General features: G+C 44.6%; 1 protein-coding gene across 1 annotated transcript in view; it reads left to right on the forward strand.

Moving 5' to 3' along the window:
• LOC134537952 (alpha-1,2-mannosyltransferase ALG9) overlaps positions 1 to 25,618 on the forward strand; it is a 231,049-nt gene that overhangs the window by 29,698 nt on the left and 175,733 nt on the right. Inside the window, exons 6-8 of the mRNA XM_063378962.1 lie at positions 1,835 to 1,922; positions 4,402 to 4,596; positions 18,102 to 18,218. Coding sequence (XP_063235032.1) covers positions 1,835 to 1,922; positions 4,402 to 4,596; positions 18,102 to 18,218 — 400 coding nt within the window. The remainder of the gene's footprint in view (positions 1 to 1,834; positions 1,923 to 4,401; positions 4,597 to 18,101; positions 18,219 to 25,618) is intronic.

Raw genomic sequence — 25,618 nt, forward strand, 5'->3', positions numbered from 1 at the left:
AACTGTCAGGTTGTTCAAATAGTGAAGAAACACTATTCATAATGCACAATACCGACGATGAGAAACAACGGACTGTATATTCATGTAAACTGAGGACCGCTCACACTCACATCCGTCGGCTACGGACACCCGGCCGCGACTGGTAACCCAACCACGACAGATTGATATTTGATAATCTAAATCCAGAAATATTACTAAATCAGCATGGCCGTGATTGCTATCATGTGTGATTAAAGAGCCTTTACGATATACATATAAAAAATTTTTATACTTGTTACACTCCAAAGACCGCCGGACTAGCTCAGATATTTTACGTTTTGGTCTTCGAAGGGTAACTCACAAGGTACACTTGCATATTCGGATGCTGAAAAAAGTGAGGTTATGTTTCACTCAGGAAAATAGTTATGGGCGATTGTTGAATTTCAATTATGTCTCTCGTACACAAAATGTTTTTTCACTGATTATTTATTTATACCTTACTAATTCACGAGACATTTGCCGCCATCTTGCGACAACATTTACAAGTTGAAACAATATTTTACTTACTCACAAACAAGCTTCATTAATTTTATTCACACGCTGATTGGCCGAAAATTGAATATTGAAACAGTTCGAAGTCAAGTCCCGCAGTTGCACTCAACTTTCGGTACAATGCCGAAGGACAATGTCCTCGGAAACAGTGACAAACGTTGGTAAGTCCTTTTTTGGGCGATTACCGACAACTGTAGTCAAAAAATTCTAATTGTGTCCAAAATAAACGAAAATGAGATAGATTATAAACGGGTGACGCCCGGACCACAGCCGCGAAATTTACTCGTTATTTCTTCATAATTAAGTTGTGAGCCACCTACTCAACTAACCACCTCCTCCGTCGCTGTTCAGTAGATGACTGAAGAACCAAGACGATACACTGGTCTCAGGAGAGACCAAGGATTGCACCATGACGTAACTTTCGGCCAATCACAGCACAGTATCAAACACTCCCTCCAACACCAGCCAATCACAGAACAAATTACAACACATGAAAAAACCCTGTACACACATAACTCGGGGCTTCCCTTGATCTGTCTCTTTTCAATTTCATATCAAAATCGGGGACTCCCATTCTCGTTCTCTCTCCCAGACCGTGAGACCGCAGTTATCACTCAGTTCCCACGACTCGTGGTGAATCCCAGCCTCTATCTCGGTTGGCGGGGAAGCACTGTTTCTTTCTCACTCACACTTACATGTCTCTTATGCCTCTCTTTCTACACATCACCCCAGCCCAGACACAGTCCCGTGATCTATAATTATATTGCAACACGTTAATTAAAATTAAGAACAGCAATCATAATACAAATTACTTGACAAAATTCAACTTATTGAGAAAAACCTGAAAAAGTAGGTCCAAACAGGCAAAAATCTAGTACAACGGCTCATTTGTGAATAATTACATAAAAAATAGCAATGATTAAAAATGTCTAATAAAATACAAAATATCTTCTTAAAAAACATAGCAAGTGAAAAATATCAACCCTAAAATATATAACAAACGGTAAAATATCATAAGAAAGACTTTTTAAGAAATATTTACATGCATAAAAATAGTTTAAAAAGAATAATATTCAGCTAGGAGGGCAGGGGTCTTGCAACATTACATACTCCAAAACAACCAGAAAAGTTTCATTTTATTTTGTGTAAAGGAAAATAATGATGACCTTATTTCCTTGAAAATTCACTTACCATCAATCATTTCATTTTCTTTGTGTTAAAGAGTAGCAGCTCTCGCACGACCATAAGAGTTGCTTGTGGAAGTGAAGGTAGCTCGGGGCTAGCGAGGTGCTCCTGCTTGCAGCGTCCCCATCGCGGTGGACCTGCTGCTCAGGCGGAAGGAGTACGCCAAGTTCCTGCAGTGGAGCGCCATCTCAGCTGCTGTCATACTGGTGAGGGGCTCGGCCGGTAGGCTTGTTAACTCACTACACAACTACTCACATTTTTCTTCTAGTCACTTACAAATTAAGTCTGATCAACCATATAAACCTTTTGAAAGGATCATATTACTCAAATTTAACATGGTAGTGCTGAAATATATCACTTACAAGGAATACAACTTTTTGAGTGGGAACATTATGATTATAAAATGGTTTTACTACTGTGAGATAATTTTTGAATGTAGCCAATATTAATAATTAATTTGATGAATTTTTTGTGCCGAGATATTTTTGTAATTTTGCAGCATCATCTTTAGCCTCTAATTGGTTTAATTATATTGATTAATTCTCTTAACGAATCCCAGACATTCTTATTCTTCATTCTTATTGGCCCAGCCAATGCAGCATGAGCTACTCTCGCATGTTGAAGCTAAGAAAGTAAGAAGTATTGAACACGTGAATACATCAACATAGTGTTTCAAAGTCGAGAAAGCATTCAAATTTTCCCCCAAGAAACAACTAACTCAGCAATGTATCAACCAAAATAAAAAGCTGTTTGATCTGGATTTAATAGAGAGTAGTGTAGAACTCTACTTTAATAACACTTGCTTTAGGTAATGCTACTATCCTACAATAATAATTATTTATATTTTCTTATGTTAAAGGAATGTTGTTACAGGATGTGCACTTGAAAAATTTTATTGTCTATAAACTTTCAATAACAAAATGAATTTAAAAAAATTCATCTTATATATGTTCTGACTTTTATTCTCTTTGCTTTTACGACCATCCATTAATAAAGCTTATTAAAGGGTAGTTGATTGTATCATCATGAGGAAATTTACTGCACGATTTAGACACTAAAAAGTAAAAAACTTTATTCTATTTATATTGTAACACCATTAGAAAATAAATAATTGAAGAATTGTATGTAGTGACTTATGCGGAGTTCTATTACTAAATTCATGTTTTCAGTGTGAAGAGATATGAGCATTTTAACTATAAAGGCACAGAAGTAATGTTAAGTGCTACTTCACACTACATTCAGCCAACTTCGTGCTTAAACGGCATGTGGTCTGAAGCGCAAGCAATCCATGTGCTGATTACATAAGGCAGAAGAAGCACTTGGTAGGAATGACGTAATTTTCTATGTTAAAAAGTTAATTATAATATGGAATAAAATGTGGACATAATAAATGCATGTGTTTGTCTATTTGATATGGAATTGCAAGTGCATAATTAGGAGACTTTTGAGGTATTGGAAGTAAATATTCCACGTATAGCATATGCAATAAAATATTTTACGGGTATGTCTCCATTATATTGATACAACAAAATAACGCAAAACGATGGTACGGCAGCCATTCCATTACCGTTTTGGAAAACAGTGTTACGGCGTAACAGGTCGGTATATACTGGTATGCTCAAACGTGTCGTTTTTTGATATTTTAAAATCAGGCTAAAATATATGGGCTTTAGGATATAACAAATACGTTTTTATAGTTTTGCCTTAATAAATTCTTAACTATGTACATATTAACCTAAGAGATAAAAGTGCTGTGTTATTTCTTAGTATGTATAGTCAGCTTACTAGAATAACCTTGAGTTTGCATCGTGGGTGAATAAGGTATAATTTGAGGGGGGGGGGGGGGGGAGGAATAGTGCACCATACTGTTCATGGCTATTTTATGTCAAAAATATTAGGTGCGCAGTCAATGTCTGACTTTTAGTTCAATTTGATACAGCACCAAGTGTTTGGTTTTCAAACGTGACCCAAGTGAACTCTCTGAGACGAAATAACAATCCAGCAGCTGTGAGCATTCCTAGGATTATAGGAATAAATTTAAGTAACTCACTGGTTGTCCCTTCTTGCTTTTATGAGTGGTTTGTATAACGTCATAATTCTCGGGCTGTGCTGCCCCCCCTCCCCCTTCCCTTCTCAACCCCCGCGGGCCTTCCTTGCAAATAGTACAAATTGCGCTCTTGACTGCAGTCCTACATTTCGTGATATGCAGGTCAGTCCGTACCTCTTTACTGTAATGCACCTGTTGACTATTTATCTTTTATAAATTTGAGGTTTGTTAAGAGTTATGTTTCATTTCATTAAGAGGATAAGTTAATTAAATACATACTAAGTAGTTTTAAATTGTAAATTCATTTACATATTTCTTTCCTTATGATCCAATTATGATTGTAAAAATACTGTGGATTTGAAGTCTTAGAGTTTTATTAAGAATTTAGATTTATGGTTTGTACTTTATAAGTAACTGTTAAGGTACGGTGTTATCCCTTAAATCCTTACATTGATATCATTGGAATAATGAACCAGTAATCTTACTAATATAAAATGAATAGTTTTAATTAATTATTATAAATTGATTTTTAGTTAGAGTTATTTGAAATAAGTACTGTTACTGTAGCCTGTCAGTAAGTATTTATATTTAAAAAAATCTATTTTTGATTGAAAGAGAATTAATTTGTCTTGTTTCAGCTCCCGATGATCAAGATAGATTCTTCATACTACGGTCGCTTCGTTGTGGCTCCATTCAACATCTTGTACTACAACGTGTTCACGTCACATGGTCCAGATCTGTACGGCACGGAGCCTTTCAGCTTCTACTTCATCAATGGCTTCATTAATTTCAACTTTGTTTTCGTGGGAGCGTTGATGACACCTTTGCTTATAGTAAGTGATGGGAAAATATTCTTTAGCCATAAAGAGAAGGGACTTGGTTTTATGCATGCGGTGTTGTCCTTGATGTCATGGTTCTTCTATGCCCAAAGTGAAATAATTGAAGCAAATACAATCTCAAAAAAATCATGCCAACTCTGTGTTCAAGGGGGAAACATCTGGTGGATTTCTGGCTGTAACTCTCACATTGATGATCTAAAGTTAACACTTTCAAAACTTTGATGGGCCGATAAAAACCAATTGCAGGGAATGCTGTCAGGAATCATTCTCCACAAAGATATGTTCACACTAGGGGTGTGCGGGATCCCGACGCTTCGGGAAAATAGGCTTCCCGAAATTCCAGGCGGGAATTTAATTACTCCCGAATTTTTTGGGAAATTGTTTAAAAATTTACAAATGTTTACTAATCATGTGAAAATGTTTTCTATTAATTCAAACTGTTTTTACAATATTTTTTATGGATTCGTACATTTTTTAAGGGTTTCCGTACTATTTAAACGCAAAACATCTTTTAAACGTATGCCGATCGTAGCGACAGCTGTGGTGTGCAGTGAATTATGATAATCGTTTACACATATCTAATTGGAATATAAAAAACGTACATGGAGTACCTTAAATATTGTATGCGTTCATAAATATATTTCTTCAAGGGTACAAATTTGCAAGATACGTGAATAGTCAGTTATATAACGTTATTGCCGTCACCATTGAATACTTAACCTTAAACCACTGTGTGTCCTTAGACACAAACAAAACATATGCGCGATCCAACCTTTTCGCCAAAGATATAAGAAATACTAGACTTGCATTAAATAACAAAGCGTAACCGTTCTCATTACTTGATAGCAGTGGCGATGTAGAGGACTGTATTGGCACTTTGAAAAATTTGAAATCACGTAGTTTTACACCACTGCTCACGAGTATCTAAACATCTATGATTTTGCTTTGGGAGAAAAAAATAGTTGTTTACTGTTTAGTTTGGCGGGCTTTGTCGGCTGACGTTACGTTATTAAGGCTTGTGCAAAGTATCTGTTCCTATTTTCGATGCCGTTGTATATTAAAACAAACTAGCAGCCTACAAATAATGGATGTCGCAACCGATCAGCTTGTTACTTGTAAACCTAAAAGTGTCTGACAAGACAGTAAATCCCTGGCAAAGTGTGTCTCGTGTGAAAATTTTTTTTGAGATGCGAGCATGGTAGCACGTCTGGCTATAAAAAAAGAATTTGAGGATGCTAAAAAATATGAAGTCGCCGCTGAAAAAAGGGCAAGTAAAGCAGACAAATGAAATAGCAGCAAAAAAAAACAACTAACTTTGCAAGAAACGTTTAAATGGCCATCTTCTCATATTATAATTAAAAATTTGCTTTTTTTTTTAATTTTCCCGATCCCGTCCCGTTTCCCGCAGGAATAATTTATTTTTCCCGAAAATTTCCCGCAGTACAAAAACCTATTCGCGCACACCCCTAGTTCACACACTTCACAATTGAGACAGCTCAAAAAAATTTTTCGAGAAGTTTTTGAGTGTACACCTTGTAGTGTTGCAGACCCCTGCCCTCCCCAGTCCCCAGCTTTGCAGGGTAAATTTTGGCCATCGTGTTTAAGTAATGCAGTAGTATCAGCTAGTGATATGGTCCAAGGTTATAGTGGCCTATTTTTTCATACTTGTATTTTATCATTCATAATATTATTTTTATAATTAATTTTGATACTTGATTGTTTTATTCAGAAAAGCAATTTAACTAGGTGTTTACTGGTTCTCACTTTGTTTGCTGAGTAGTTGTTTGTGTATTTACTTTTTCCAGTATTTTATTTGCTTTCAATATTCGTTTGGTTCCTATATTTTACATTGGTATTTAGTTGCAAGTTTTAATTGCAATTCTGGAACATCCTGTGTTGTGCTGGTGTAAGGAAGGACGATGGTCTGGTGCGTGACATGCTGCCGAGGCTCTCTGGCAGTTTCTGTGTGTATTCTTATGATGGGAAAATCGGGATGTGTCATTACCCAGGAGAGATGATAACTTTATCATGTCGGTACATCCGGCCAATCAGAAAAGTCTTGCGATTTTTTGTATTTTTTGCAGGAAAAGTCACGTTGCGAGGGTTCAAAAATTTGTATACTGCTCGGTTTTGTGAATGCTGTGCTGTGATTGGTTGGAGAAGTCGTTCATCAGATATTATTCAAGTACTGTGCAAAAAGAACCTGCAGGGTCAGCGACTCACAAATAACAAATGTGAATCAAGGCTGATAATTTTACGTCTGGGTGCTGGGGCCGTGCTGCGATTAAGAATTAATCTTTGTTTTAGAATCTTTCGGACTCTCCAACTAGAATTTGTTGGCCCCAGACGTACGGTGTAGGCCCGGGTGGTCCGCTGGTCCACTGGTATTCATTTCCCGTGTATTTTCGTACCTAGGCGACTGAGTCGCTAAGGACACATGGTTGCTACAGGACTGGGAAACCGGGAAAACCAGGAAAAGTCAGGGATTTTAAAACGGTCAGCAGGGAATTCTGGGAAATGTCAGGGAAATAACATATTTTTGGAATTTATTCTTATAATAACAAAAGTGAAATGGAAAATACCACAAAACATTCGGAAACATTTAATATCACGGAATTCGGTTTCTCGCGGGAAGGAGGAGGGGGGGTTGAGTCGGTCTAAATAGAGATCTTGGGCGCCACCGCATGGACCCGGCTATCAACTCTGTCCCGGAGCTTTGATGTGGCCCATTGGGAGCTAGGCTTGATTCCCCCTGTGCGGATACACCGCAACTTACCGGCCCGCTCTCAGCGGCGGGCACACTATGTTATCGGCGAAGATGACTGCCAGTGGGAGCTTGAGGTGCCCCACACACATCCGTCTCTGTTCTGGGAGTTTCGTGGTCGAGAGATGAATACTAACGAGTCAGGGTGACTATTCCGTTTTATTGGCGCCATCACGTACATTGACAAGACTCTGAGTAATCACACAATGAGGAGTTGTTATGTATAAAATGGTTAATATTGCCAATGGCAAGTAGTCCAGCTGAAATGCTGACCAGGAGACACCACGTGGCCTGGCCCTGAAAGTACAAAGATTGTCGTACTATTTAAAACACTCCCGGGAGCTTTAAACAATTAGGTAAAACAGTCTACCGCTGGGGTAGGCCTCAAAGATGAATAGAAAATGTTAAGATTCTTAACAACAGCAGATGTTAACAGATCAGTAACGAGCAGCAGGTTGAAGTCGACGAGGTGCCGAGATGCCGAGATGCTTCCTACCACAGACGGCAAATGGAAGAGACTGCGCATTAGCCAGGATGTCATGGCCGCAGGAAGTGGTGAATTTACCATTAGTCAATTAATATTGTTACAGTCCCTGGGTACAATTTGTGAGTTTGTGGATCTTTAAGTTTCAAATGCATAAATAACAAGTGCAATTTCATCTGTATCTGTGCTTCTATTTATTTGGTCTTTTTATAGGTGAAGGAAGATGAGAACAGAAACATTATCTTAATAACAATACTTTCAAATACATAATATGATTAATCCATGGATACTATAACATTTTCTATATGGGCTGGCCCTAATCAAAATATTATTAACATGTTTTCTTTTTTTTTGTAACACAATAAAAATAAAAATAATCAATCCCCGAATTTTAATTCTTAGAACATAGTTTAATGAAAGTCCTGTAGTTAATAATTGTGAAACCTCTCAGGATCGTCGAAGTAGTAGCCTGACTGGCACGCTGCAGGTGATGTTATAAAATAGCTGGCTGAGGTCTGAGGTTGAGGAGCAACCAGGGCGCCGTAGCAGTCCTTGGTCACCGAGGACGAGGGTAGCTTGTGGACGCCACGTCGGACCCTGTCCGAACAAGCCTGTTTCACAGACAGTCATTACACAAGCAGAAATGCTCACAAAAAAGGAGAAACAGTCTGCCTAGCATGGTGTGAGGTGGACTGGAGCTTACCCCAATGCCCTGGTAAAATGGCAGTTAAGCCACTTCTTCCAGCCGCTCCGATAGCAGTATTGTCTATTGCAAGGTGGCTGTTATTGGCTAGGAACTACTTTCTTGCGCCCTGATCCACCTAGTATTTAGCTTGAAACTTTTGCGTTGTGAACTAACTTGTAGGATGTCAATAATAGTGGTTAAACACTTTCTGAAATTATACTTCGTTAGAATAAGTGAGCTTCCTAAACAGTGTTGAATTCAAATTCCCTCATTTGGAGTGCGGCGGAGGGATACGGAGTGCCGGCGGGGAAGACGGGGGAGCAAAAAAAAGGACGAGATGGAGGATGGGACGCGGAGAGAAAACGAGTGTGTGAGGTGCACAGGGGAGGAGTAAGGAAGCGGAACTGCAAAAGGACTGGATGAACATGTTGCAAGTTGGTTGAGTGGAAGTGATGTGACAAACTCTTGTGTAGCCATTTCTCGGTAACCACTGAACCGCTGGAAAATCCCTTTGGTTGGGGAGTCGTGCAACAACCAATGGCGCCCGAACAAACGTGAGTCGGGGGTGGACAACGTTACAGTGGACATACATGTTTCATGAACACTTGGAGAAATTATTTGGGCAATGAATATGCAAGTTCCATAAGAAATATTACTTTCGTTGATTGGTTGTTGAAATAACTAAACTCAAATTGATTTTGACTGTTGTAAACAGTTAGTCTATGTACAGTCTTTAGTATCTTCTCATAACTATTTTTTTTTTAAATTAAGTTATATTAATTCATTAATTCTTATGTTTGGAATTATGTAATAGTGAAGAGAGCAACCTTAATAGGAGCCATTTCATTCTACCTAGCGTTTGACGTTGGTAATATATTATTTCTGTTTTTCCATTACAATGGAACCTTGTTACTATGAGAGCTGACAGTGGTGAAAAAAATCCTTGTAACAACGAATACTTTTAATAACCGAACATAGAAAATTGAAGTCAAAGTTAAGATTCCTAAACCTTCTAAAAATATCAATTTCACACTGTAACTCGTAAATTGTACACTTTAGTGAAAAACGCATTTATAAAAGTTGTAGCAAATTAAATTACAAATTGAAAAGGTCTCTATGATTTTTTTTTATCTTCAATGATTTTCATTTTAATCGGGAATGAGTTGGTCTGACTCATGAGGCTGCTAGGATAGCAGCTGGGGCCACGGTCGCGTCGTGAAGAGGGGAGGTAAGCGAAGCGGAGAAAGGAAAATAAAAGCAGTGCGAGAAGAAGGATGCGCGAAGGGATGGGCGAAGGCTTCCCTTCCTGTGAAGGCTGGTTTATTTTTAGATTTACCCTATAGTCGAAAGCTAGCGCAGCAGCTAGCTACTAGGGGAGAACCTTGGCTGACGTAACAACACACACATTCACTCTACGGTGCTGTATGCGCAGCGATGAATGTAATTAGTTTATACCTTCTGGTTAGATTATATTTGTTGCCAGTCTCACCATAAACGTGGCAGCTCTGACACATTTCCCACTTTTCCCCCCCTTTTTTGCGAGCCTTCACGTGCTGCTGGATATGCCTTTTCAAGCCCCTTCAACCAGAGAGAGAGAGGACAATGCTGGGGAATAACGGGATGAGGAAAAGAAAAGGAGGGGAAGTAGCCATTGCCTCAAGCGAGAGAGTCACTAGAGAGAGAGAGAGAGCATGTTGTTAGTCACCATAATCCGTCCTTTTCCCCCTTCCCCGCTGCGGGAAAGTAGCGGAACGAGAGACAAGGCATGTTGCTTGTAACTAGTCATCCAGTCATGCCACTTCCTTCCTCGCCACTCTTTTAGCGGTCTTTGTGTTAACTCCGTGAACGTTTTTTTCAAAATGTCTTTTAAATAACTTGTACTTACGGAAGGGCCAACAAGGAAACACTCGTAATTACCAGACACATTAAGTATGATTTACTTAGTCAAACTGACAGAGCATTACATGCATTACAAAACTGTTGTATCTTCGTAGGTCTCATGGTATCCGATACTCGTAATAACGAGGTTCCACTGTGTGTATTTCTTTGAGTTATTGTTCCATTTTCGAACATCCATGCACTAAACAATGTAATCAGATTTTTTTTGCAAGGTTTTATTAGTTTCAGTCTGTAGTATTTTTCATAGCTTCCGTGTTCTTTGGTTGCCACAAAAAGCAAAGTTAGAGAATTTTCGATTTTAGAATAGTGAGTTTATGGAAGTACGCCATTAAGAAAGCAAGACGTTTCTTTGTGTGAGCAGCTTTCCGAATCCCCAGAGCCCGTACGAGAAACATGAATATCCACATCGACCGCATCAGTAGTTAGTGCTCTTCAGGAAGGTCAAGGATTAGGAATATCTGATTTTATCCATCAGGTGTAGGGAGTTAGGACGTTCTCTGTATTCCCGTGACATCTGTCGCAATCGTTGAACAGTGCAACACGACGACGATGAAGTAGAGCCTTTATCCAAGAGGTCGATGTAGGTGAGCTCTTTCCGAACTACATGATTTTCAGATGCAATGGAAATAGCTTTTTTCTCATCTTCGTTCCAGTAACACATCTCATAGCCGCAGTTAGTGTTTTCAGCGATCCATAAAAATCCCAGCTACAGAGAGGACGAACCAGGTGAACAACCCCTCCAGCCAATCACAGCACAGCCCTCTCAAAAACATAGCAGTTTACAAATTTCCCTCCCCTCGCAACTAGGCTTTCCCACTAACATTTACAACAAGATAAAATCAAAATCACAAGTCTGGTGACATCATTTTCAAACAATCAAAAAAATTTAAGGAAAAAATACCAGCCAATACTGGTGCATGGCAACAGCACCTCGACTAACTCCAGAGTCCTCTCATGGCTACCGAACTCTCTCTCCCCTCTACCTCGCTCTCTCACATTTACGAACAAAGAAAATAACATCTGGGAGGAGCTTAATCACCATAAAGCAAGCAAATTGTCAGAATAAATTAAAAAGCACATGAAACAATTTAAATTATTATTATAAAACATATTGCAAACAAGAGTGTTAGTCTGACAATACAACCCAGAAAAATAACAAGACATTTTTATCACTTGAAAGTTTATGTTTATATACAATGACTTTGAAGTTAGTTTTTTAAGTTTGTATAGTTGCCAACATCGAATATAAATTATTCCCTTAGGATAAAACTTTAATATATAGGTAGTTGCCTTAAAAAAAATTAGACTTCAAGGTGGTTCTTTTATTATTATTCCTCAAAAACAACAACAACAAAAAAACAGTAAATCATAACCTACGTAACAGTTCCAGATGATTTATCACATATTCACTGTAGCGCGTCGCTCGATTAACCGAAGAAACAATTCAAGTCCATTTGTTTGAATTTTAACTTAAGCTTGGCCCTGACCATCAGGCGTGAAGTTAGCTATTCGTAAATTGACTAATTTTTTTCTGGCATGATGCCCACAATGCGGCCGCACGTAGCGACGATTGAGCGACAACTAACTTGCACCACGCAGTTACCTTATTTTACAAAGCTGGTAACAAAGGGAGACAACCCAGTGGGCCAACTGACCAATCACAACACAGTATTCAGTACCTGACCATATAAGGAAAACTACTGGATAAATGTTTCTCTCTAAAAGTCTGGGAAGACGCATCACACCACCTCAAGGCTCGCTCTGATTGGCTGGTGAGACTGTCCCAGCAAAAGTTCCAGTCTATTGCTGTGCAGTCACGCTGGGTTTTTCCAACAACACACTAACTGGAGGCGTGAAAAATAACTTGCTGACGACAGTGTATAACGGTTCATTACATACAAAAATAAAAAGATGTTCAACGCCGATTGTAATTTTTGTTTTATTTTTTCAAAATAGAATGCATAGACGAGTCCAATCACTTTCAAAGTTTTACTCACTCGTTCAACACGTACATCTGCCTGTCGAAAAATGCACGCAGCTCGCGCGATGAGAATCAACGAAAAAAAACAAACGTAGTTTAAGTCCTTCAGTAAAATTTTACTGTAAGTACACGAAATTAGTGCGACCTCGAACAGGGCCGCACCCAGCGAAACTGAATTTCGCCCCGAGCCAACCGCCGACGAAGGTGATCACAATTTCTAATTAATATCCAAATGAAATTGAAAAAAAATTAGGTTAACTTAATACTTGGCATAGCTCTGACCACCAGCGTTAAATTATCTATCAGCAAATTACTTCATTTTTGGCGAGAAGCCACAGAACGCAACCTACTGGTGCAGCGGTCGACAGACAACTGGTGAACTCATGTCACCTTCTCTTCCACGCAGGGAGAAGTCACATGACCTCACCGACCAATCACACGCACGCTTCATTCACACTCACAGATACAAGCCAATAGGAAAACAGAACACACATTGAAAACAGTTTTCTATCCATAGAGCCAGGGACTTTACATTTTCCTTCTCTCTCCCACACCGTGAGACAGCAGTTATCACACAGTTCCCACGACTCGTGGTGAATCCCAACTTTTATCTCTTTTGGCGGGGAAGCACTGTTTCTTTCTCACTCACACTTACAGGTCTCTCATGCCTCTCTTTCTAACCATCACACCAGCCCAGCACAGTCCCGTGTTCTAGAATCATTCAACACGTTAATGAACATCACAAACAGCAATCATAATACAAATTACTTTACAAAATTAAACTTATTTAGAAAAACTTGAAAATGTAGGCCAAAACAGGCAAAAATCTAGTACAGCGACTTATTTGTGAATAATTACATAAAAAATAGTAATGATTAAAAATGTCTAATAAAATACAAAATACCTTCTTAAAACACATAGCATGTACAAATAACATATATTAATATTCATAATGTCTGATCATACTGTTTCATAACATATACACCACTCAAAAAACATTGACTTATTAATACTTACATATACAGAAAATAAGTTTAAAAGAAAATTATTTAGCTTGGGGGGGGGCAGGGGTTTGCGTTACAAGTGTCGCACCTGTTTTCCTTTCTTTTGAAATCTTCTAGTCTTACTACTCAGAATATGCTTTAAAATTTGACAAAACGTAATTAATATACAAGTTAATTTTAAGTGATTAAGTAAATTACAATGAAACAAATAATTATAAAACATATAACCTACATTCAGCTTTACATAGAACCTAACCCAAATTATTAATAATCACTATTTTACCACTCACCACCTCTGGCTAGCTCAAATTTGGTGACAGTGGAACATACAGGTTGCAGGTCACGAAGAAAGAAGAAATTTATATGCAAAGTTCGATGTATTACCTGTTGTATTTATTTATGTAAAAATCACACTATATTTCGTACAACAGAGCACACAAAAAAATTAAACGGTTCCTCCATAAAGGAGAAGGAAAAAAAACACGTAGATTCTTAATACGAATTACATTATATTGCCCGGATCAGTTCCGGGCAGCGATGGCTGGACAAAACTCTTTGTTGCCTCTCTGTGGGCTTTGCCTACGACTACGGTCAACAAATTTCTAAGTAAATAAAATGTCAGAAGAGAATAAAAAAAAAGGTTGTTAGGCTTTGCCCGGACCGTAACCGCAAAGTTTTACTTATAAAACATTACAATATTATGCGAGCCATCGCCCAACCACAACCTCTCGTCTCGGTGCTTGAACAATGACTGAATTTACAGCCTTCCTTCCCTTTGTGCGGGCAGTGTCCTGGACTCGCTGACGTAATTTTCAGCCAATCACTGCGCATGATAACAGAGGCTTCCACGAAATGCTTACTTCTGTTCCCACGACGCAGCGATTTTGTCTCTTTCTCGCACTCCCGTGACCGTGACTCACACGCCTAGTGTGTGACACGAAGCCTCGGTTGTGGAAAAAATGAAGGAGAATTACGTCAGCACGCCTTCCCACACAAAGACGCCAGCAAAAAAAATTACTTCAAAAATAAAAACAATAAACCCGGAGAATTATGTTCACAATAACTTCGAAAGGAAAAAAAAGGTTACATCTAACCTGAAATTTGACAAAAAAAAATTTATAACAAATTATTATTACTGGATTGCATGAGGAAGGCTGTAATCTGGGTTGTTTCAACTATTAAAGCACAAAAGCCTATGCATAATAAAAGAAACATGGGTACAAAATAATTATGAACATCAATATAAACCATTCTCAGTCAAAGTTTTATTGGTAAAAGGGGGGGGGGGGGGGTAATTTCTGCGATGTTACAAAAGAAATACATCTTCAAAGGAATATAAATATGTTATTTAAATCATACCAGGAATCCTAACAATAGTATTGAATATGAGACAATATAATAAATTGTTAACTAAACCATTTAATAAGTGGGGTTGCTACAACAGTTTCGAGTCATTTAACAATCGGAGTCAGAACGTTGTACATCCCACTACTTGCAACTTCTGTTTCATTTGTTGCCAGGTGTTATGTATGTGCAATTTAGGCCATAGCTAGTCGGTGAGGTCTGATCGGTACAACTTCATAGCCCTGACTTTCCGCCCAGTGTGACTGCACCTCAAAAAGTGGCTTGCATCGTGACGGTTTAAAGGAACTTAGGATTTGAAAACTTAATTGCAAAACTAAACTGATGACTGATTTCTCAGATTGTATAATTTCATATAGGAGGTTAGAATTTCACATCATCGATTTTTGGGAACAAAATGTGGTGAATATTCAGAAAAAATGAGGATCAGTGTTATTGTAGATGTTCTTTGATTTGTTATAAATTTATTTGTAACCAATCATCCTTTAAATGCACCTTATAATAGAGTTTATGAATTAAATGAACTATTTTGATTGATTTACAAGATATAGCGATATCAAAATAACATAAATTTTGATGCATATAAACCTCTTAAAATTATAGTTCATTTAGGACAAATTTTTAATCTAAATTCAGAGTAGTTATGATTCTTACTAAAAACAATGATTACACAGGTCTGCGATGAAAAAGTTTTTAAAATTAATTTATCACAAACATGTAGATGTTGGTCTGTATATAGCAAATATAAACTTTGTGTTAACGTATCACGTCACATTCTTTTTGCATATAGATAAATATATAATATTTCGTTAGATCGGTAAGTTTTTTTTTTTTTTTACAAAATTGATTCCATGATCTATATTTCTATTCTATACTCTATGACCGACCATCCTGTAGTCTATTGTTACTAACCTGCCTTTCCCCTGTGAGAAAAAGTATCAAAAAACATGTTTGATGTAGTCTATGACTAATCATAGTGGTTTAAACTGCAAAAAAAAAAGTGTAATAAAAGATTGTTTTATTAAATCTGTAACTATGGCTCCTCGGAGTTGCAAAAACAATCCAAATGTATTTTGCTATATTTGCGGACAATGTACAATAGTTAAGCAAAGATTAAAAATAACAGACTTTGTAAAAAAATGCTTATTATGCTTACTTCGGAATGAGGTTATGTTACCAAGAGAAACAGTGGGTTCCGCATACAGTATGCCGGCTATGTGTTGAAGTGTTAAGACAGTGGACTTACGGTAAATCAAAATCATTGTCATTCAGTATTCCTATGTTGTGGCGGGAACAAAAGAATCATACAGATGACCAATGTAACAGGATATAATTCTAAAAACCGCGCCAAAATTGTGTATATCTACTAATGTTTCGCCTGTAACAAAGCCAGTTCCACATGGACCCGAATTACCCATACCAGTTCCTACTAACACTAACAGCTTCGAAACGCCTTTATCACAAAACTCAGAACAAAGTGATCATCTGCAAAGCAGTGGTGAAATTTTTCACCCTACAAATGACCCTCGACCTTTAAAACAGCAAGAACTGAATGATTTGGTACGGAATCTTGGATTACCTAAGGACGCTGCAGAACTTCTCGGTTCTCGACTAAAAGAAAACAATTTATTAGATGCTGCAACTACATTTTACTGGTATTGAAGCAGAGAACAAGAATTTGTGGAGTATTTTAAGAAAGAGGATAATTTAGTATTTTGTTGTGATATTGGCGGTTTAATACAAAAATTCAATATCGAATACAATACACAAGAATGACGACTCTTTATAGATTCTTCAAAAACAAGCTTAAAGGCTGTCCTTTTGCATATTGGCAATGAATTTGCATCGATACCTGTAGCTCATTCAGTTTATCTTAAAGAAACTTACAAAAACTTGAAAAATGTTTTGGAGAAAATAAAATACACCGAAGACAAATGGTTAGTTTGCAGTGACATAAAAATCATATGCATGCTTCTTGGTCAACAGCAAGGCTACAGAAAATTCCCCTGTTATATTTGTGAATGTGACAGTAGAGCAAGAAATTTACATTGGAAAAAAACTGATTGGAAAATTAGAATGTAATTGAAAGTTGTAGTAAAAAATGTCATCAATCCGAGCTTGATGGATCCCGAAAAAATATTGCTTCCACCACTTCACATCAAACTTGGTTTGATCAAACAGTTCGTAAAGGCATTACTGCAAGATGGAAATACTTTCAAGTATCTTTGTTCATGTTTCCCTAGCTTATCTGATGCGAAGTAGAAAGAAGGAATATTTACGGGACCTGATATCAGGAAACTGATTAGGGATACAGAATTTGAAAAAGTGATGACAACCTTGGAACAAAATGCCTGGCATGGCTTTAAAAATGTTGTATCTAAGTTTCTAGGCAACACAAAATATCTTGCGTATAAAAATATTGTCCAGGAAATTTTAAATGCCTATAAAAATTTTCCTGTAATATGAGTGAAAATTCATTTTTTTATGTCTCACATTGATTGTTTCCCAAAAAATCTAGGCGACTACAGTGAAGAACAAGGTGAACGGTTTCATCAGGACATAAAAGAGATGGAAAGAAGATATCATGGCCGTTGGGGCATTAATATGATGGCGGACTATTGCTGGATGATACACAGAGATGAAATAAAAAATCATAAATGAAAACCAACAAAACGCAGCTTTTTTTCAAAAAGAAAACGTTATAATTAATTGTTTTCTTCATGTATACCTTAATGTTGTGTTTTAATAGCTATACACTCAATAAAACTTTATAAAATATTCTAAAATGATTCTCATTCATTTTATTAAATTTTTGTTTTGTTCTTTTTCGTATTCAAATTCTATATCATCTCAATCTGATATGTGACGTGGTATATATCATATGAATACCGTTTTCTATTACTTTTAAAAAAAATTAAAACAAATATTAACCATTTAACAAAACAAATTTAAAATTTTTTTTTTCGCAGACCTGTGTTATTAAAGAAAGAGTAATATCTATGTACATGGTGTACTGACAACTGTTGTTTAACATTATAGACCAAGAGTAACATATTTTTATTTTGAATAAAAAAAGTTTATATTTGTATTATGAATTAGTTTTTAATCCTTCAGCAATTACATTGAGTTACCAATTAATTTTTTTCTAATTCATTCTAGATGATATATTTTGGATACAACTTCATACTAATTAAAATAATTCATTTAATTAAAATTATTGAAACATTAAATTTTTGTGATTGTGAGTTGCACTTCATTGCTTGATGGTGTAATGTTATCCCTGATGATGAGGTGATCTAAGGAAATGTGGTGGAGTGCAGGCGCTGGTGCGGTGGCTGGTGCCCCTCAAGTCCCGCGCCGGGGCCTACCTGCCCCACTGGCTGTCCCTGCAGCCCCTCTACCTCTGGCTGCTGGTGTTCTTCTCCCAGCCACACAAGGTGAGTGCCACTGCCCTCTGACCTGCAGCCCTTTACCTCTGGCTGCTGGTGTTCTTCTCCCAGCCACACAAGGTGAGTGCCACTGCCCTCTGACCTGCAGCCCCTCTACCTCTGGCTGCTGGTGTTCTATTCCAGCCGCACAAGGTGAGTGCCACTGCCCTCTGACCTGCAGCCCCTCTACCTCTGGCTGCTGGTGTTCTTCTCCCAGCCGCACAAGGTCAGTGCCACTGCCCTCTGACCTGCCGCCCCTCTACCTCTGGCTGCTGGTGTTCTTCTCCCAGCCGCACAAGGTCAGTGCCACTGCCCTCTGACCTGCAGGCCCTCTACCTCTGGCTGCTGGTGTTCTTCTCCCAGCCGCACAAGGTCAGTGCCACTGCCCTCTGACCTGCAGCCCCTCTACCTCTGGCTGCTGGTGTTCTTCTCCCAGCCGCACAAGGTGAGTGCCACTGCCCTCTGACCTGCAGCCCCTCTACCTCTGGCTGCTGGTGTTCTTCTCCCAGCCGCACAAGGTGAGTGCCACTGCCCTCTGACCTGCCGCCCCTCTACCTCTGGCTGCTGGTGTTCTTCTCCCAGCCGCACAAGGTCAGTGCCACTGCCCTCTGACCTGCAGGCCCTCTACCTCTGGCTGCTGGTGTTCTATTCCAGCCGCACAAGGTGAGTGCCACTGCCCTCTGACCTGCAGCCCCTCTACCTCTGGCTGCTGGTGTTCTTCTCCCAGCCGCACAAGGTCAGTGCCACTGCCCTCTGACCTGCCGCCCCTCTACCTCTGGCTGCTGGTGTTCTTCTCCCAGCCGCACAAGGTCAGTGCCACTGCCCTCTGACCTGCAGGCCCTCTACCTCTGGCTGCTGGTGTTCTTCTCCCAGCCGCACAAGGTCAGTGCCACTGCCCTCTGACCTGCAGCCCCTCTACCTCTGGCTGCTGGTGTTCTATTCCAGCCGCACAAGGTGAGTGCCACTGCCCTCTGACCTGCAGCCCCTCTACCTCTGGCTGCTGGTGTTCTTCTCCCAGCCACACAAGGTGAGTGCCACTGCCCTCTGACCTGCAGCCCCTCTACCTCTGGCTGCTGGTGTTCTTCTCCCAGCCGCACAAGGTGAGTGCCACTGCCCTCTGACCTGCCGCCCCTCTACCTCTGGCTGCTGGTGTTCTTCTCCCAGCCGCACAAGGTCAGTGCCACTGCCCTCTGACCTGCAGGCCCTCTACCTCTGGCTGCTGGTGTTCTATTCCAGCCGCACAAGGTGAGTGCCACTGCCCTCTGACCTGCAGCCCCTCTACCTCTGGCTGCTGGTGTTCTTCTCCCAGCCGCACAAGGTGAGTGCCACTGCTCTCTGACCTGCAGCCCCTCTACCTCTGGCTGCTGGTGTTCTTCTCCCAGCCACACAAGGTGAGTGCCACTGCCCTCTGACCTGCAGCCCTTTACCTCTGGCTGCTGGTGTTCTTCTCCCAGCCACACAAGGTGAGTGCCACTGCCCTCTGACCTGCAGCCCCTCTACCTCTGGCTGCTGGTGTTCTTCTCCCAGCCACACAAGGTGAGTGCCACTGCCCTCTGACCTGCAGCCCCTCTACCTCTGGCTGCTGGTGTTCTTCTCCCAGCCACACAAGGTGAGTGCCACTGCCCTCTGACCTGCAGGCCCTCTACCTCTGGCTGCTGGTGTTCTATTCCAGCCGCACAAGGTGAGTGCCACTGCCCTCTGACCTGCAGCCCCTCTACCTCTGGCTGCTGGTGTTCTTCTCCCAGCCACACAAGGTGAGTGCCACTGCCCTCTGACCTGCAGGCCCTCTACCTCTGGCTGCTGGTGTTCTTCTCCCAGCCCCACAAGGTGAGTGCCACTGCCCTCTGACCTGCAGGCCCTCTACCTCTGGCTGCTGGTGTTCTTCTCCCAGCCACACAAGGTGAGTGCCACTGCCCTCTGACCTGCAGCCCCTCTACCTCTGGCTGCTGGTGTTCTTCTCCCAGCCACACAAGGTGAGTGCCACTGCCCTCTGACCTGCAGGCCCTCTACCTCTGGCTGCTGGTGTTCTTCTCCCAGCCCCACAAGGTGAGTGCCACTGCCCTCTGACCTGCAGGCCCTCTACCTCTGGCTGCTGGTGTTCTTCTCCCAGCCCCACAAGGTGAGTGCCACTGCCCTCTGACCTGCAGGCCCTCTACCTCTGGCTGCTGGTGTTCTTCTCCCAGCCGCACAAGGTGAGTGCCACTGCCCTCTGACCTGCAGCCCCTCTACCTCTGGCTGCTGGTGTTCTTCTCCCAGCCACACAAGGTGAGTGCCACTGCCCTCTGACCTGCAGGCCCTCTACCTCTGGCTGCTGGTGTTCTTCTCCCAGCCCCACAAGGTGAGTGCCACTGCCCTCTGACCTGCAGGCCCTCTACCTCTGGCTGCTGGTGTTCTTCTCCCAGCCCCACAAGGTGAGTGCCACTGCCCTCTGACCTGCAGGCCCTCTACCTCTGGCTGCTGGTGTTCTTCTCCCAGCCGCACAAGGTGAGTGCCACTGCCCTCTGACCTGCAGCCCCTCTACCTCTGGCTGCTGGTGTTCTTCTCCCAGCCACACAAGGTGAGTGCCACTGCCCTCTGACCTGCAGGCCCTCTACCTCTGGCTGCTGGTGTTCTATTCCAGCCGCACAAGGTGAGTGCCACTGCCCTCTGACCTGCAGCCCCTCTACCTCTGGCTGCTGGTGTTCTTCTCCCAGCCACACAAGGTGAGTGCCACTGCCCTCTGACCTGCAGGCCCTCTACCTCTGGCTGCTGGTGTTCTTCTCCCAGCCCCACAAGGTGAGTGCCACTGCCCTCTGACCTGCAGGCCCTCTACCTCTGGCTGCTGGTGTTCTTCTCCCAGCCCCACAAGGTGAGTGCCACTGCCCTCTGACCTGCAGGCCCTCTACCTCTGGCTGCTGGTGTTCTTCTCCCAGCCGCACAAGGTGAGTGCCACTGCCCTCTGACCTGCAGCCCCTCTACCTCTGGCTGCTGGTGTTCTTCTCCCAGCCACACAAGGTGAGTGCCACTGCCCTCTGACCTGCAGGCCCTCTACCTCTGGCTGCTGGTGTTCTTCTCCCAGCCCCACAAGGTGAGTGCCACTGCCCTCTGACCTGCAGGCCCTCTACCTCTGGCTGCTGGTGTTCTTCTCCCAGCCGCACAAGGTGAGTGCCACTGCCCTCTGACCTGCAGCCCCTCTACCTCTGGCTGCTGGTGTTCTTCTCCCAGCCACACAAGGTGAGTGCCACTGCCCTCTGACCTGCAGCCCCTCTACCTCTGGCTGCTGGTGTTCTTCTCCCAGCCCCACAAGGTGAGTGCCACTGCCCTCTGACCTGCAGCCCCTCTACCTCTGGCTGCTGGTGTTCTTCTCCCAGCCGCACAAGGTGAGTGCCACTGCCCTCTGACCTGCAGCCCCTCTACCTCTGGCTGCTTCTGTTCTTCTCCCAGCCGCACAAGGTGAGTGCCACTGCCCTCTGACCTGCAGCCCCTCTACCTCTGGCTGCTGGTGTTCTTCTCCCAGCCCCACAAGGTGAGTGCCACTGCCCTCTGCCCTGCAGCCCCTCTACCTCTGGCTGCTGGTGTTCTTCTCCCAGCCACACAAGGTGAGTGCCACTGCCCTCTGACCTGCAGCCCCTCTACCTCTGGCTGCTGGTGTTCTTCTCCCAGCCCCACAAGGTGAGTGCCACTGCCCTCTGCCCTGCAGCCCCTCTACCTCTGGCTGCTGGTGTTCTTCTCCCAGCCCCACAAGGTGAGTGCCACTGCCCTCTGACCTGCAGCCCCTCTACCTCTGGCTGCTGGTGTTCTTCTCCCAGCCGCACAAGGTGAGTGCCACTGCCCTCTGACCTGCAGCCCCTCTACCTCTGGCTGCTGGTGTTCTTCTCCCAGCCACACAAGGTGAGTGCCACTGCCCTCTGACCTGCAGGCCCTCTACCTCTGGCTGCTGGTGTTCTTCTCCCAGCCGCACAAGGTGAGTGCCACTGCCCTCTGACCTGCAGCCCCTCTACCTCTGGCTGCTGGTGTTCTTCTCCCAGCCACACAAGGTGAGTGCCACTGCCCTCTGACCTGCAGGCCCTCTACCTCTGGCTGCTGTTGTTCTTCTCCCAGCCGCACAAGGTGAGTGCCACTGCCCTCTGACCTGCAGCCCCTCTACCTCTGGCTGCTGGTGTTCTTCTCCCAGCCACACAAGGTGAGTGCCACTGCCCTCTGCCCAGCAGCCCCTCTACCTCTGGCTGCTGGTGTTCTTCTCCCAGCCGCACAAGGTGAGTGCCACTGCCCTCTGACCTGCAGCCCCTCTACCTCTGGCTGCTGGTGTTCTTCTCCCAGCCACACAAGGTGAGTGCCACTGCCCTCTGCCCAGCAGCCCCTCTACCTCTGGCTGCTGGTGTTCTTCTCCCAGCCGCACAAGGTGAGTGCCACTGCCCTCTGACCTGCAGCCCCTCTAACTCTGGCTGCTGGTGTTCTTCTCCCAGCCCCACAAGGTGAGTGCCACTGCCCTCTGACCTGCAGCCCCTCTACCTCTGGCTGCTGGTGTTCTTCTCCCAGCCACACAAGGTGAGTGCCACTGCCCTCTGCCCAGCAGCCCCTCTACCTCTGGCTGCTGGTGTTCTTCTCCCAGCCGCACAAGGTGAGTGCCACTGCCCTCTGACCTGCAGGCCCTCTACCTCTGGCTGCTGGTGTTCTTCTCCCAGCCCCACAAGGTGAGTGCCACTGCCCTCTGACCTGCAGCCGCTCTACCTCTGGCTGCTGGTGTTCTTCTCCCAGCCACACAAGGTGAGTGCCACTGCCCTCTGACCTGCAGCCCCTCTACCTCTGGCTGCTGGTGTTCTTCTCCCAGCCACACAAGGTGAGTGCCACTGCCCTCTGCCCAGCAGCCCCTCTACCTCTGGCTGCTGGTGTTCTTCTCCCAGCCACACAAGGTGAGTGCCACTGCCCTCTGCCCAGCAGCCCCTCTACCTCTGGCTGCTGGTGTTCTTCTCCCAGCCACACAAGGTGAGTGCCACTGCCCTCTGACCTGCAGCCCCTCTACCTCTGGCTGCTGGTGTTCTTCTCCCAGCCCCACAAGGTGAGTGCCACTGCCCTCTGCCCAGCAGCCCCTCTACCTCTGGCTGCTGGTGTTCTTCTCCCAGCCACACAAGGTGAGTGCCACTGCCCTCTGACCTGCAGCCCCTCTACCTCTGGCTCCTGGTGTTCTTCTCCCAGCCACACAAGGTGAGTGCCACTGCCCTCTGACCTGCAGCCCCTCTACCTCTGGCTGCTGGTGTTCTTCTCCCAGCCCCACAAGGTGAGTGCCACTGCCCTCTGACCTGCAGCCCCTCTACCTCTGGCTGCTGGTGTTCTTCTCCCAGCCCCACAAGGTGAGTGCTACTGCCCTCTGACCTGCAGGCCCTCTACCTCTGGCTGCTGGTGTTCTTCTCCCAGCCACACAAGGTGAGTGCCACTGCCCTCTGACCTGCAGCCCCTCTACCTCTGGCTGCTGGTGTTCTTCTCCCAGCCCCACAAGGTGAGTGCCACTGCCCTCTGCCCAGCAGCCCCTCTACCTCTGGCTGCTGGTGTTCTTCTCCCAGCCCCACAAGGTGAGTGCTACTGCCCTCTGACCTGCAGCCCCTCTACCTCTGGCTGCTGGTGTTCTTCTCCCAGCCCCACAAGGTGAGTGCTACTGCCCTCTGACCTGCAGCCCCTCTACCTCTGGCTCCTGGAGTTCTTCTCCCAGCCACACAAGGTGAGTGCCACTGCCCTCTGACCTGCAGCCCCTCTACCTCTGGCTGCTGGTGTTCTTCTCCCAGCCCCACAAGGTGAGTGCCACTGCCCTCTGACCTGCAGCCCCTCTACCTCTGGCTGCTGGTGTTCTTCTCCCAGCCCCACAAGGTGAGTGCTACTGCCCTCTGACCTGCAGGCCCTCTACCTCTGGCTCCTGGTGTTCTTCTCCCAGCCACACAAGGTGAGTGCCACTGCCCTCTGCCCAGCAGCCCCTCTACCTCTGGCTGCTGGTGTTCTTCTCCCAGCCCCACAAGGTGAGTGCCACTGCCCTCTGACCTGCAGCCCCTCTAACTCTGGCTGCTGGTGTTCTTCTCCCAGCCCCACAAGGTGAGTGCCACTGCCCTCTGACCTGCAGCCCCTCTACCTCTGGCTGCTGGTGTTCTTCTCCCAGCCGCACAAGGTGAGTGCCACTGCCCTCTGACCTGCAGGCCCTCTACCTCTGGCTGCTGGTGTTCTTCTCCCAGCCACACAAGGTGAGTGCCACTGCCCTCTGCCCAGCAGCCCCTCTACCTCTGGCTGCTGGTGTTCTTCTCCCAGCCCCACAAGGTGAGTGCCACTGCCCTCTGACCTGCAGCCGCTCTACCTCTGGCTGCTGGTGTTCTTCTCCCAGCCACACAAGGTGAGTGCCACTGCCCTCTGACCTGCAGCCCCTCTACCTCTGGCTGCTGGTGTTCTTCTCCCAGCCACACAAGGTGAGTGCCACTGCCCTCTGCCCAGCAGCCCCTCTACCTCTGGCTGCTGGTGTTCTTCTCCCAGCCACACAAGGTGAGTGCCACTGCCCTCTGCCCAGCAGCCCCTCTACCTCTGGCTGCTGGTGTTCTTCTCCCAGCCACACAAGGTGAGTGCCACTGCCCTCTGACCTGCAGCCCCTCTACCTCTGGCTGCTGGTGTTCTTCTCCCAGCCCCACAAGGTGAGTGCCACTGCCCTCTGCCCAGCAGCCCCTCTACCTCTGGCTGCTGGTGTTCTTCTCCCAGCCGCACAAGGTGAGTGCCACTGCCCTCTGACCTGCAGCCCCTCTACCTCTGGCTGCTGGTGTTCTTCTCCCAGCCCCACAAGGTGAGTGCCACTGCCCTCTGACCTGCAGGCCCTCTACCTCTGGCTCCTGGTGTTCTTCTCCCAGCCACACAAGGTGAGTGCCACTGCCCTCTGCCCAGCAGCCCCTCTACCTCTGGCTGCTGGTGTTCTTCTCCCAGCCCCACAAGGTGAGTGCCACTGCCCTCTGACCTGCAGCCCCTCTACCTCTGGCTGCTGGTGTTCTTCTCCCAGCCGCACAAGGTGAGTGCCACTGCCCTCTGACCTGCAGCCCCTCTACCTCTGGCTGCTGGTGTTCTTCTCCCAGCCCCACAAGGTGAGTGCCACTGCCCTCTGACCTGCAGCCCCTCTACCTCTGGCTGCTGGTGTTCTTCTCCCAGCCCCACAAGGTGAGTGCCACTGCCCTCTGACCTGCAGCCCCTCTACCTCTGGCTGCTGGTGTTCTTCTCCCAGCCCCACAAGGTGAGTGCCACTGCCCTCTGACCTGCAGCCCCTCTACCTCTGGCTGCTGGTGTTCTTCTCCCAGCCCCACAAGGTGAGTGCCACTGCCCTCTGACCTGCAGCCCCTCTACCTCTGGCTGCTGGTGTTCTTCTCCCAGCCGCACAAGGTGAGTGCCACTGCCCTCTGACCTGCAGGCCCTCT

This window comes from Bacillus rossius, chromosome 12, assembly GCF_032445375.1.
Source record: "Bacillus rossius redtenbacheri isolate Brsri chromosome 12, Brsri_v3, whole genome shotgun sequence".
Taxonomy (NCBI): Eukaryota; Metazoa; Arthropoda; class Insecta; order Phasmatodea; family Bacillidae; genus Bacillus; species Bacillus rossius.